An 11,981-nucleotide genomic window follows, 5' to 3' on the forward strand; every position below is an offset into this window, starting at 1 on the left:
CTAAAGTAACTCAGACCTTTTTGTCTTTAACTAGACGATAACCACCAACCGCCCCTCTTGTTATATACCTCGGCACGCAGCTGTGGCCTTACGTCATCTGTACTAACGCATCTCTACGAAGTGCATCTTCTATCTTTCACATTTACACTCCTGTTCGGACCGAACCCACAATTCACACCAAGCCTTTTCGCCTCACCTTCAAACCTCAGAATTCACAATGCCACTCTGCACCCTCCACCTCCTCGCCCTGCACACAACGACCCCCAACCCGCTCTCCACATTCCTCTCAACCCTGAAGTCAAGCTCGGTCAGACCTCTCGTAGTTTCTCGGGTAATCCGATGGATCATCCTGCCAACGAAGATTTCAACTGAGCATCTCCTGGCCCGCAACATAAAATGGGACATCCTCCTTATCCTATCCAGCACGGACGATCTCCCGGGTGAGATTGCAAAGCTCGTTGAGCACCACTGGAGCGTGACTGCCGGCGTTCCTTCGCGGTTGACCAAGGACTTTGAAAAGACGAACAGGGGGTTACTGCATCCTGACCCGGCAACCGTACCACCTCTCAGCAGCTCGAACGAGAAGAAGACAACACAGTCAAGCCAGGATCTCGAACTCTCAGCCGAATTAAATGTCTGGGTCGATGAATTTGTTCGTGGGAGTGGAAGGGAGGGTAAAGGCGCGGTGTCCATGTTCAATCTCCTCGCTTTTAATACCGGAATGAAGGAAGAGTATCTCAAGTACGGCGCTGCATTTGCGAAGAGCATTGGGTCCAGGCATGGAGGCAACGCCAAAATCGTGGGGAATGTCACGGGCGTCAATGGGCAACAAGAGAAGCAAGAGGATGGTTGGGATGAAATTGCGCTGGCGCACTACCCTAGCATCGAGCACTTTAGGGATATGCTGACGAGCAGGGATTACCAAGAAGTGAATCACAAGCACAGAGTGGGGAGCTTGAGGGATACGTGTATACTGATGACGAGCGAGATTGGTATCGAAGAGATTTTGGGCGAGGGAAGGGCGAAGTTGTAAGTACTTTGAGTAGGGCGCCGTTCAGCCCTTTCTTTTTTCGTGGGGGTCAAAGTATACATGAACCACACACAGTCCGCTTGGACCATCGTGTTGCTCTTGAAATCTCAACTTGTTGGACGTCCGATTTTGGTAGAACAAATCTGTGGAGGTTTTCAACCACGGTTCTTGACTTCTAAACCAAGACATGTGGCTACGAAAGGGCGACTCGCGAAACAATCACGCTCACACGGTCGCTCCTATAAGTACTTGCCACTGCTTTATCTTCTCCCTCAAAATCCCCGACCACCTCCCCATCCCGAAGTCGAACCATGCCTTTCCCATCCGGCTCAAGATACCACCTCTCCAGCTTGCCTTACAGCACAATGCCTGCACAACCTCCACCTACTCCCCCGGCTCTAGAACCCTCACCCACCCCAGTGATCCCACCATCCCCCTACCCCCTAGCAAGATACAAACAGCGCTCCCACGACATACACCACGCCATCCACATCCCCGAGCTCAACGCCCAGCTCGCCCTAAACCTCTCCTGGGCACTCAGCTAAAAAAGCTCTGTCCGTCCGGGGCGGGGTCCAACGAAGAACGAATCTGTCCTGCTGGACCTTCGCCCCAGACAGCAACGTGCTGGCCTGCGATATCTTCTACTGCAAGGGCACACCCGACGAGGTAACGGAGCAGGCGAACCAGATGCTGAAGCAAGCTGTAGGCGAGTTAGAGGAGAAGGAGAGGGTTGTGTGAGTTGAGGCGAGGAAGGGGATTGTGAAGGAGATGTTAGTTGATCATGTGCATCTGGATAGGGAGGGATGTGCGGTTTGGGATGGGGTGTTGTGGCCGTTTGGGGAGGAGTGCTCGGAGGGGGAGGGGGAGGGGGAGGGGGAGGAGGAAAAGAGGGAAGAGAGGGAAGAGAGGGCGAAGATCGTGGAGAAAGCAGCTACGGCCGGGTAAAAGACTACTCGGTTCGAGGAAGAATGGTCGAAGGTGGGGGCTTAGTGATGAATGTAACATGATGAATTTTCCAATATTGTACAATCAATCAGTCCGCAGACGCGTTATGCCGCATGAATGCAAGCCATGGTGACTCCTCAACCACCAAAGTATGCCGTATGCTCAGAACAAGCGCAGCGCTCACTCATCCTTGACACCACCACGACCAGCACGCTCAGCAGCCTCGATGCTTTTCTTATCCGTCTTAATCTCACCGCCCTGCATCGCACCCATGAAGCCACCAGCCGCCTTCCAGGGCCTAGCAAGCTCGCCGGTCGCAGGCTGGCCAAAGAGGTGAACCTTGACGAGGTTGCCCTCGAAGGCGCCCTTGAGGGGGATGATGGACTGGATGAGCAGCGGGTTGGTGTACTTCATGTAGAGGTGCATGACGGCCATCATGCCGACGCCCATCATCTGGCCCTTGAAGAGGGCGCGCAGCTGCTGCAGGTCGTAGGCTTTGACGGTGGTTGCGACGAACTTGGGCTCCTCGCCGGAGCCCATGGGGGCGGGCTCGACGTACTTGACGACGGTCATGTCTGGGGTGTGTTAGCTCGCTGCTGCCAGCAACTGAAGCCTAAATGTGCTGCGGCTTCCGTATGACGCACCATTCTTCTTGTTGATCTGCATCTGGACGTAGAAGTAGATCGCGGCGATGATGATGTTGGAGACAATGTACAGCGCGCGCACGCCGTTCAGCACGTTCGGGTCATCGAATGGGATCTTCTTGGATATCTGCATAAACCCCCTAGCTATTGTCAGATTCGAGTCGCGTGGGAGAGCGCATGCGACGGGACATACAGGATGATGACCAGGTTGGAGCTGCGCGACTCGTTAGCAAACTGTTTTCGAGGGCAGGATATTGAATGACGTACATTTGAGGAGAGATTGCCATTGTGACGGTTGAGACGGTTCGTCGCTGTGCAGATGTGTTGAAGGTGATGCAACGACGTCGCGTGAGGACCGTGAAGTTTATGTGCGGCGCGGGGACAGTGTGGGAGTGAGAGATGCGTTGGGACTTTGTGGTAGGATTGTCCTGGCCCTAGCGGCGACTGCAAAAGGCCACCTTCCAAGCCGCGGTTTGTTCGGCTTCTAACCCAATACAACTCTCGCTGTTCTAGAGGCGTCCAACGCCTTCTCCGAACACGTTTTAGGCAACGAACAATCAATCGTGAGCAAACAATGAGCCGTCGCCAGCTCTTGAGTAACTCCAGGCCTGCCCAGCAGGTGTAATGCTGATCAACTGTATTTTCAGAGTGTCCATACGTTTGAAGGAGAACAGAGACACAATCGTGGCCCTCGTGGAAAAAAAAAAAAAGAAATCACCTTCGGTCTGAGCCTTATAAGGCTGCGGGTATCTCGTCTATGCTATAGCTGGCCTTCTTAGCCTCGACCCTTGTGCGATGCTCTGTACAGAGAAAGTCCCAGATACCCATGTGTATGCCCAAGAAACGCCTCGCTAACTCAGTCAACCGTCTCCGAGATGCCCGTGCTGAGGCAGTCGAAGAATGAAGTAATGCAAATGCTATGCAAGAGACAAATGCAACAACCGACTCTACCCAGTATAGTATAGAATCCTCCCAGCTTCTCACATGACAGAGCACTCCCTGTCAGGGCGACTCTTGTCTTTATGTTTGCTCTTCTCTGAATGCTCGCCCAGAGGGTCCCTGCTCTTGCTCCTGTGATGGTCTTTCTTCCCCTTCTTACTCTTCTTGCGCGAGAGAGCCGACTCTTTCTGCTCTTTGGCTGGGCTGTTATCCTCCGGAGGTGTATGGTCCTGACTTTCGACCGAGTTGATGACAATGACTGGGTCTTCGGCAGAGCCAGCTTCAGCAATAGTGAGCTTGTCCTTGCTGCCGCGACCCGTCAGTCTCGACAGAGTCAGAGACAGCCGTCCTTCGCCACTCTGACTGGTCGGTCGACTCTTTGTGCCGCCCAGCCATGTCCGCGACCCACGACGTGAAGCTGACAAGAAACCAGTTTTCGACTCGTCTGCGGGAGTGTGAGGCGCAGTTCGACCGCGCGACACGCTCTCAAGGTCGTCGAATGCCACACTGCTGCGTCGGTTGCTGGACATGCTGGCGCGACCGATCGGTTCGTCTGAGATGACCGATTCAGGATGCACGTCCGTTGGCTTTATTCTGTCCCACTCTCCGCCGCTTTCCGCATCCGTAACGCCGGCTTCTGGCGATGAGATCAGTGTCTCTCTGGATTGAACAGATGAGATGACCCGGGACTGCGCTTCAGCGTAGGTAGGAGGATCGCCTCTCGATGCTAGCTCGTCATCTATCGGCTGGACTTGGTAGAACAAGAGGTACGGCGACTCTTCCCGCAACGCTCGCTTGATGTCGATATCAGTGACACGCGGATTTGATAAATCGTCAAATCTTAGCCAAGCTCCTGTAGTATCGTCTTCCTCGGATTGCGAGGTGCCTGGTCGTTCGTGAGAATTCGCACGGACGAGCGAAATGTAATGTCCGGAGTCGACGGAGACGCCACGATGACACACGACCGATTGCAATACCAGCTTGAAATTGCCAAAGAGTGGACCTTCTTCCGTCATCTTGTCATCGGAGACGAAATGTGGTAGGGCAATCTCGAGCGGGATGTCGATGTATGTGTTGAGACGTTTTGGTGTGCCATGTAGAGTCATAGAGTAACGCTTCAGACAGATTCCGAGAACCGGGCGTCGAGCCGAGAAGTGCGCCGCAACCTGAGCGTCTGTGCTAGGAACGTTGTCTGTATACCAGGCTGTGGTAACGTTAGTCGTAACTAGGACATGGTGGGAGCGGACCTACGAATGAGACTGAAGAACTGCCACGCCGGCATCAGAACCTCCTTTCTAAGGAGTGACGCTGACCGCGGTCTCCCGCTGGAGCTGTTGTTCCACATATCATCCAGGTGCTTCTTCTCGTCAAACTTCTTATCCTCTGAATCCTTGAATCTCTGGCTAAAGATACTGTCCGCGCGCCGGCGCTCGTCAAGAGCTGGTCGAACAGGCTTTAAGGGAGAGGATGGTGCCATCGATATCGGGGTGGACACTATCGGTGACTCCGGACCCAATAGCTCGACGCTTTCTACGTGGATAGTCTCGTTCTTCTCTGGGTTCCCGTCCACTGTCTCACAATCTGTGGACCTCACTGATCCTATTGTGTTTTGTCGTTGCAGGAATCGCTTCACTTCGATTCGATTGTTGAAGTACGTCTCCAGACAATCTTCCAATGTGATGGTGCCTTCGCCTTCCTGCTCCGGAATAGCTACTTCCAGCAATCGCTCGTTGACGAACTTGTGGTCGTCTTCCTTGTCTTCTCGGCCGGTGTGATAGATGTCCATCTTCAAGGTGAGCAGCGGTAATTCAAGAGCACCGGTGATGAAGGTGAAGGCTTCGGAAGCATCTTGTTGACAGACGTTGGCAGCATCTTCCCACCCACACTCTGCCAACGCACCCTGGAGGTGCTTTGTCTGGCATGGTATCAGTATAGGTTGCTTGTGGCGCCTACCATACTTACGAGCTCAACTTTGATGAGGCGTCCAGTCCTGAGTAGATTTACCCATAGTCGCAATATAGCTGCAAGCTTCTTCCTTGGCTCATCGTCAAAGCTGTCGAACAACATTGCTTCGAAAGCGTCCAGTCTTGCAAACATGGCGAAGAGCAGAGCGTCCAAGTAACATGTGACCATATTCCTGTTGATCGCACCCACCATCTTGACATTGGGGTCGTAGTCCTTCAGCTCGCCCTCGATCGATTCGTTTACAAGCACCAAGATGTCGTAGGCTTTGTCGATATCGTCAGGGTACCATTCCAGTGCATGCTCGGCCTGCTCCTTTCCCAGTCTTGTTATGCCTGCACTCTGCAGTCGTGAAAGCAGCATTGTGACCTGTGACGGTCAGCGCTACCCAAGAACCTCCTGGCTCCCCAACGCACGTTCTTAGAGCCATCTTTGTCGGCGATCGTCTTCGATTCTTCGTTGGTGAATATCTTGTATAGGTTGGAGGACACTGGCTGGCCGGGCTTTGACTGTTGCAGCAAATGGTCAGACGGGTTGACGGTTGAGATATGAGCAAAATCGGTTGTAAGCAATGCGCGACATGGTGTATGTAAGAATAGGAAATTGTCTTCGGCGGTAGTCCGCAACGCAGAGGGAAGCTTGTGATATAGCGAGTCGAGGCTGGAGGACTGTTGCCGAGGACGGTAGTGCCAGTCTTGCGAAGATGTATCGCAGGCGGGACATAGTAAAGGAGTAAAAGAATTGGCAGAGATAGTGCGTACTTTGTTGCGGGCAGCTTCCTTGGACTTGCGCTTCTCAGCTTGGTGCTTCTCGCGACGGCTGAGAAACCGTTGCATGCCGTTCATGATGTTTGCTGAAGATGCTGGACTTCCATTCAGGAGAGCAAGCGCAAAGAGTTGAGGACGTTGATTTGGGTCGCAGCGGGGTAGGCAGCAAGCTTAGGTTGTCGCGCGGGAAGGTGCAGACGAGGGCGCAAGACAGTTGCGAGACTATGTGGAGGGGTTTCAAAGCACGAGGCGGGATCGTGGCCGCGGGTGATAACCGCGCCACAGCGGGCTGGACTGAAGAAGAGTGCACTGAAGAAGAGTGCGCTGAAGAAGAGTGCGACGCTCTGGACGAGGCCGAATGTGCGAAACAGCGTTCGGCGCAGTCTGTGCCGTCAGCCGCAAACCAACATCTTGAACGCGCGGGAGCTGCGTTGAGCAGGCAGTTGCGGGCGCGCGGGGGAGCCATTGGTGGGCCTTGGGCCTTGGGCCTTGGGCCCCTGGTGCAGCTGATCCCTGCAGCGCTCGTGTCGCGCCTTCCACGCCAAGCCCGAAAAGTTGACATCGACACCGCGAACACCGTTGGGGTGCATGTCCATCAGCCAGGACGACACCAGACACCATGGCCCTGCGCGAGCTGCCATACCGGACGGCGACTGCCTTGTGCAGAGATGCCAGGCCCACTGTATCCGCGATCCAGCCACTGTTCCGCCGCAATGCCTCGACAGACGCCGCCCCAGAGGTCGAGTCGACATCGTTCCTGGATGCACCAGCAAAGCCGGAGGAGGCCGTCAAGGACTTCGATCCCATAGCACGCAGCAGGGCGAGGAGAAGAGGCAAGAAGCAGCTGCCGCCTAGCAGGTACGAGATCACGGCATACAAGTCTACGGGCATCGACTGACAATCTGAAGATACCAGTACCGCGAACCCAAGTACTACCGCGGTCCTCTCCATCCCCACCAGCCTCTCCCCGTCTCAGATCCTGCATCGCGACGCTTCCAGCCCGGCCCCTTCGGCCTGCCTCGCCTCGATCAAACGTACCAAAGCACTATCGCTCAGGACATCCTCGCCATGACCTACCAGCACTACCCTCCTGGCTACCGGGCGCCCAAAGTCGAACAGAGACTGCGAGAATGGCAGGGTGAGTCGCCGTACTACAAGGGTCGGCCGCTGCGAGGGCCGCGAGGAAAGGGTGAAGTGCTGCGTCTGCTGCAAGAGCCGCGCACCTTCCGCAACATCCCCAAGATCACCAAGGTCGTCGTCCACTCCATGGTCCCGGAGGCAATGCAGGACAGCGCGAACATGCACGTTGCTGGTATGATCCTACAGGCTATCACCAACGTGCGCGTCGAATCACACAAGGCGAAACACAATGTGGTTGGGTGGGGTTTACGTGAGGGCCGATATGTCTCCGTCACGGCTACGCTCGAGCGAGAAGACGCGTCCCACTTCCTCGAGAAGCTCATCGACGTCGTCCTGCCCAGAATCAAGGAATGGAAGGGAGTACCGGGCTCGTCAGGAGACGGCCATGGCAACATCAGCTTCGGTCTTACACCCGATCAGCTTGCCCTTTTCCCGGAGATTGAGGTCAACTACGACGCGTAAGGACTATCCAACCTTGTGGAAAGACAGCTTCTGACCTGTTACAGATACCCACCAAAGATGATCCCCGGTTGCCACATCACCATCATCACTGATGCCACAAGCAACAAGGACGCACGTCTGCTGACACAGGCGATTGGCCTGCCATTCTACGGCAAGCTCAACGACTAGCGGAGAACATTTAGCATACTGTGTAAAAAAAACTTTGTAACATCTGTAAGACTTCAGTGGGCTGGTTGCAGATGTGTGTGCATCGCAACCGAGCAATGTATTCCTCAAACCCAGCGCTTTGGGCCGTGTCCTTTCCTATAGTTCGGCGCTATCTCTACCAGCAGGTGGGGGTGAAAGCGTCCTTCGGTGCACGTTCCTCGCCGCGTTTGCTCATCTTCACCTCGTCGTCCACTTGCTATTCATGCCCAACTCCCTGACAGCTGCTCCTTGAGGCGTATTCGCCATGCGCACCGCCGAATCTTGCTGTCCAGAGGGCAGCCACCAAGCCCACCGCGAAGCGCAATACTATGTCAGCGGCTCTGGGGGTTACTAAACCACTAACCTACTTAGACACGCTCTTCTCCTACACTACCCTCCGCGGGGAGGTCGTCAACGCATCGACCTGCGGCCAGGCGAATGACCGTGTCTTCGATCCCAACGCTTTCACAAGATGCTCCAGGCAAGACGATCGAACCCACTGATCACGGGGATGGGCTAGTGTCTTTGGAGAACGGCATGGGCAGTGTGCAGATCTAAGAGGCACCTATAGAAGGTGGAACAACGCCGCCCTTGCCTATAGAGATCAATGTAGTCCCCAGAAACTCCGTTGGATTGCAAATAACCTACAAGTTAGCACTGACTACCTCCCTTAAATCCAAAGGCTATGAGCTTGCATCCGGCTTTTTGTGCTACTCGAGGGGCAGTAACAGCTGATTGTCCAACATTACAGCTGAAGCATGGAGATGCTCAACACAGACGAGAACATCGCACGTAACACCATCGTGCATTGGTAGTCCTTCAACGAAAATCTGGAAATCAACGAGGAGCTCAAAACTGGGTGTCGAACCGATTGACTATGACCCCTAGCATCATAACAGCCCAAAGAGCTTTGGGTAGAAACCGATATTAAATGGATACAATGCATGCCGACGTCTGAATTGATGATGTGCTTTCAGCCGGGTTATTATCTCGATGCTCCGTCAGGACACCGGCCGAGAAGACCCCTACGAAAGTTTGGCGCAGAAGCAGAAACGTCCGTGCACTGTCGCAGCTTCCTGTTCCTCAGCCAGCTCTGTCAACAACCCATTCACGATACCCCTCTACACATCTAGCTAGTCTACGTGAGAGCAACACACAGTCACCATGCAGGCTCTCAGACAACCGATGCGCTCGGCGCTCACCAAGGCCGCGACCAGGCAGTACGCAACCGGCTCGTCGCAGTACGCGGAGACGATCAAGAACCTCCGCATCAACGGCGACACCAAGGTGCTGTTCCAGGGTTTCACTGGAAAGCAGGGAACGTGAGTGAGACCTGGAGCTTGCGAGAAATTGGGGAGGTGCTAATGATGTGCCAGCTTCCACGCGCAGCAGGCGATCGAGTACGGTATGCGCCCATACGAACAGCTGTCTGGCATCAACGGGAAGAGGAATTGACATGGACGCGCAGGCACAAAGGTCGTCGGTGGAACCAACCCCAAGAAGGCCGGCCAGGAGCACCTCGGTCTCCCCGTCTTTGCCAATGTTGAGCAGGGTATCAAGGAGACCGGCGCTACCGCAACTGCCATCTTCGTCCCGTACGCGCGCCATATCCACAACCAACTACATCGCAAATTGACTGACAAGGCAACAGTCCCCCAGTCGCTGCCGCCGGTATCGAGGAGGCCATCAAGGCGGAGGTCCCGCTGATTGTGACGTAGGTGTGCATATGGACGGCGACATGCACAGAAGCTAACTTTGGATAGTATCACTGAGGGTATCCCCCAGCACGGTACGGAGCGCACGAGTGAGATCAGCAGTTGACAATGAACTGACCCCTTATCAGACATGGTCCGCATCACCGACATGCTCAAGACCCAGAACAAGTCCCGCATGGTCGGCCCCAACTGCCCCGGTATCATCGCTCCTGTACGCATACAACCGAAGCCACGTCCCAACCAAACACCACTAACGCTATCTGCAGGGCCAATGCAAGATCGGTATCATGCCCGGCTTCATCCACAAGCGCGGTCGCGTCGGTATCGTCTCCCGCTCCGGAACCCTCACCTACGAGGCTGTCAACCAGACCACCCAGGCCGGCCTCGGTCAGTCGCTCGTCGTCGGTATTGGCGGTGATCCCTTCTCCGGAACCAACTTCATCGACTGCTTGAAGGTCTTCCTCGAGGACAGCGAGACAGACGGTATCATCATGATTGGAGAGATCGGCGGTACTGCTGAGGAGGACGCCGCCGACTTCTTGAAGGAATACAACACCGCTAACAAGCCCGTTGTCAGCTTCATCGCTGGTATCTCTGCGCCGCCAGGCAGGAGAATGGGTCACGCTGGTGCCATTGTCAGCGGAGGAAAGGGTGACGCTAACTCGAAGATCACCGCTCTCGAGGCCGCTGGTGTCGTTGTTGAGCGCTCGCCTGCTTCGCTCGGCAAGTCTCTGTACGATCAGTTCATCAAGCGCGACTTGATATAATTCGCAACGAAACGAGTAGGGGAATTGGGTTGATCTGTTCAGAGAGTTTCAAGTGCATATCCGGTTAGGGCAGATCGCAGTTGCTGCATGAAGGGATGTTTTGTACCAAGTCCCGTCTATTGTACATTTAGTCATTTCACGCAGTCTTGACGTCCGCATAAGACGCTGCTCGCACTCGAATTCTCCCGAGAGCTTTTGTGACCGCGGAGGTGCACGTGAGAGCGCGCTAGTCCGGACCCTCACTCCAAAAAGTTCGCGACAGTTGCACCTCCAACGTGACGACCAGCACATTCCTACAGCGCCATGTCGAAAACAAAAACCAAGCAAGCGCGCCGCCAATTGAAGCGCGACGGCCAGCGCAAAATCGCAGAGCACCAAAAGAAAACCGCAAAAGCCGCCGCCGCGGTCGCCGCGAAACCCTCAAAACCCGCCTCGACCGCAAAGCCCGCCGCAAAGAAGCAGAAAACCGACACACCAATAGACGCACCCAAGCCCCAAACACCGACCGCAAAAGCGCCAATCCAGGCTAGCCAGAAACACGAAGTCCCGTTCGGCGCATACGATCATATATTACTAGTCGGCGAGGGGGATTTTAGTTTTACGAGGAGTCTGGTTGAAGAACATGGGTGCGCAAACGTAACAGCGACGTCTTTTGACAGCGAATCCGAAGTGCTCGAGAAGTACCCTACGTTCGCGTCTACGCGGGACGCGCTTACGAGTCTCACGCCTCCCGTTCCGCTGCACCACGGCATCGACGCGACGAAACTCAGCTCCTACAAACACCTCAAGTGCCAAAGAGATGACGACGGAGACGACGAGGATGCGACAAGCGGCTGGGATACAGTCGCCTTCATGTTTCCGCACGTCGGCGGGTTGAGCACGGATGTGAATCGCCAAGTACGAAGCAACCAAGCGCTGCTGGTCTCCTTCTTCAAGACCTGTCTCGAAACCAGCACGCCCAAGCAGCGCCTCAAGATCCTCGAAGCCCAGGCCAACCGCCCGAACCTCGTGCAGCGCCGCCAACCCGAGTTTCTGAAAATGGGCGGGAAGGTGATGGTCGCGCTGTTCGAGGGGGAGCCGTACACGCTCTGGAATATCCGCGACCTCGCACGACACGCGGGTTTGAAGGTCGTCGAGAGCTGGAAGTTTGACTGGGCTCAGTACCCGGGGTACGCCCATGTGCGGACGCTGGGCGCGCTTGAGGGAGGTGGGGGGTGGAAGGGCGAGGATCGTGAGGCGAGGATGTATGTTTTTGAGAAGGTGGTGTTGGAGGCGGATAGTGAAGAGGAGAAGGAACTTGAGAAGATTGGGGTTAAGCTGGGGAAGAAGAGGAAGCCGGTGGTGCAGAGGAAGAGGAAGGCGGAGGATGAGGACAGTGATTGAGCTGGAGCACAGTTAAAAGGCTATGTGAAGGCGGACAGAGA

The 11,981-nt window shown here is 55.0% G+C and overlaps 6 protein-coding genes across 6 annotated transcripts; 4 read left to right on the forward strand and 2 right to left on the reverse strand.

Annotated features, from left to right (window-relative positions):
• Window positions 1-104: 104 nt before the first annotated feature.
• On the forward strand, window positions 105-1,125 carry BU25DRAFT_165467 (uncharacterized protein). Its single transcript, XM_033700771.1, has one exon. The coding sequence runs from the start codon at window positions 218-220 to the stop codon at window positions 1,031-1,033; it is 816 nt and encodes a 271-aa protein (XP_033558194.1). The 5' UTR covers window positions 105-217; the 3' UTR covers window positions 1,034-1,125.
• Window positions 1,126-1,896: 771 nt separating this feature from the next.
• Window positions 1,897-2,950, reverse strand: BU25DRAFT_165465 (inorganic phosphate transport PHO88). Its single transcript, XM_033700770.1, has 4 exons — window positions 2,887-2,950; window positions 2,813-2,833; window positions 2,620-2,759; window positions 1,897-2,550 (listed from the first exon to the last, which is right to left on the reverse strand). Exons 1-4 carry the CDS (start codon window positions 2,904-2,906, stop codon window positions 2,156-2,158), a joined length of 576 nt encoding a protein of 191 aa, XP_033558195.1. The 5' UTR covers window positions 2,907-2,950; the 3' UTR covers window positions 1,897-2,155.
• A 471-nt stretch (window positions 2,951-3,421) lies between these two features.
• BU25DRAFT_165512 (ubiquitin C-terminal hydrolase family protein) lies at window positions 3,422-6,691 on the reverse strand. The gene is made up of 5 exons (XM_033700772.1): window positions 6,282-6,691; window positions 5,937-6,029; window positions 5,521-5,889; window positions 4,810-5,473; window positions 3,422-4,762 (listed from the first exon to the last, which is right to left on the reverse strand). Exons 1-5 carry the CDS (start codon window positions 6,363-6,365, stop codon window positions 3,600-3,602), a joined length of 2,373 nt encoding a protein of 790 aa, XP_033558196.1. The 5' UTR covers window positions 6,366-6,691; the 3' UTR covers window positions 3,422-3,599.
• Window positions 6,692-6,841: 150 nt separating this feature from the next.
• BU25DRAFT_165529 (ribosomal protein L5) lies at window positions 6,842-8,142 on the forward strand. The gene is made up of 3 exons (XM_033700773.1): window positions 6,842-7,145; window positions 7,196-7,885; window positions 7,934-8,142. Exons 1-3 carry the CDS (start codon window positions 6,907-6,909, stop codon window positions 8,055-8,057), a joined length of 1,053 nt encoding a protein of 350 aa, XP_033558197.1. The 5' UTR covers window positions 6,842-6,906; the 3' UTR covers window positions 8,058-8,142.
• A 1,002-nt stretch (window positions 8,143-9,144) lies between these two features.
• BU25DRAFT_374823 (alpha subunit of succinyl-CoA ligase) lies at window positions 9,145-10,962 on the forward strand. The gene is made up of 7 exons (XM_033704072.1): window positions 9,145-9,397; window positions 9,452-9,480; window positions 9,544-9,670; window positions 9,727-9,789; window positions 9,839-9,864; window positions 9,919-10,001; window positions 10,057-10,962. Exons 1-7 carry the CDS (start codon window positions 9,240-9,242, stop codon window positions 10,555-10,557), a joined length of 987 nt encoding a protein of 328 aa, XP_033558198.1. The 5' UTR covers window positions 9,145-9,239; the 3' UTR covers window positions 10,558-10,962.
• Window positions 10,861-11,940, forward strand: BU25DRAFT_348891 (uncharacterized protein; the record flags this gene model as incomplete). Its single annotated transcript, XM_033703223.1, has 2 exons — window positions 10,861-10,962; window positions 11,020-11,940. 2 exons carry the CDS (start codon window positions 10,861-10,863, stop codon window positions 11,938-11,940), a joined length of 1,023 nt encoding a protein of 340 aa, XP_033558199.1.
• Between the last annotated feature and the right edge of the window lie 41 nt (window positions 11,941-11,981).

Source organism: Macroventuria anomochaeta (genome assembly GCF_010093625.1).
Source record: "Macroventuria anomochaeta strain CBS 525.71 unplaced genomic scaffold BU25scaffold_33, whole genome shotgun sequence".
In the NCBI taxonomy this organism is placed as follows: domain Eukaryota; kingdom Fungi; phylum Ascomycota; class Dothideomycetes; order Pleosporales; family Didymellaceae; genus Macroventuria; species Macroventuria anomochaeta.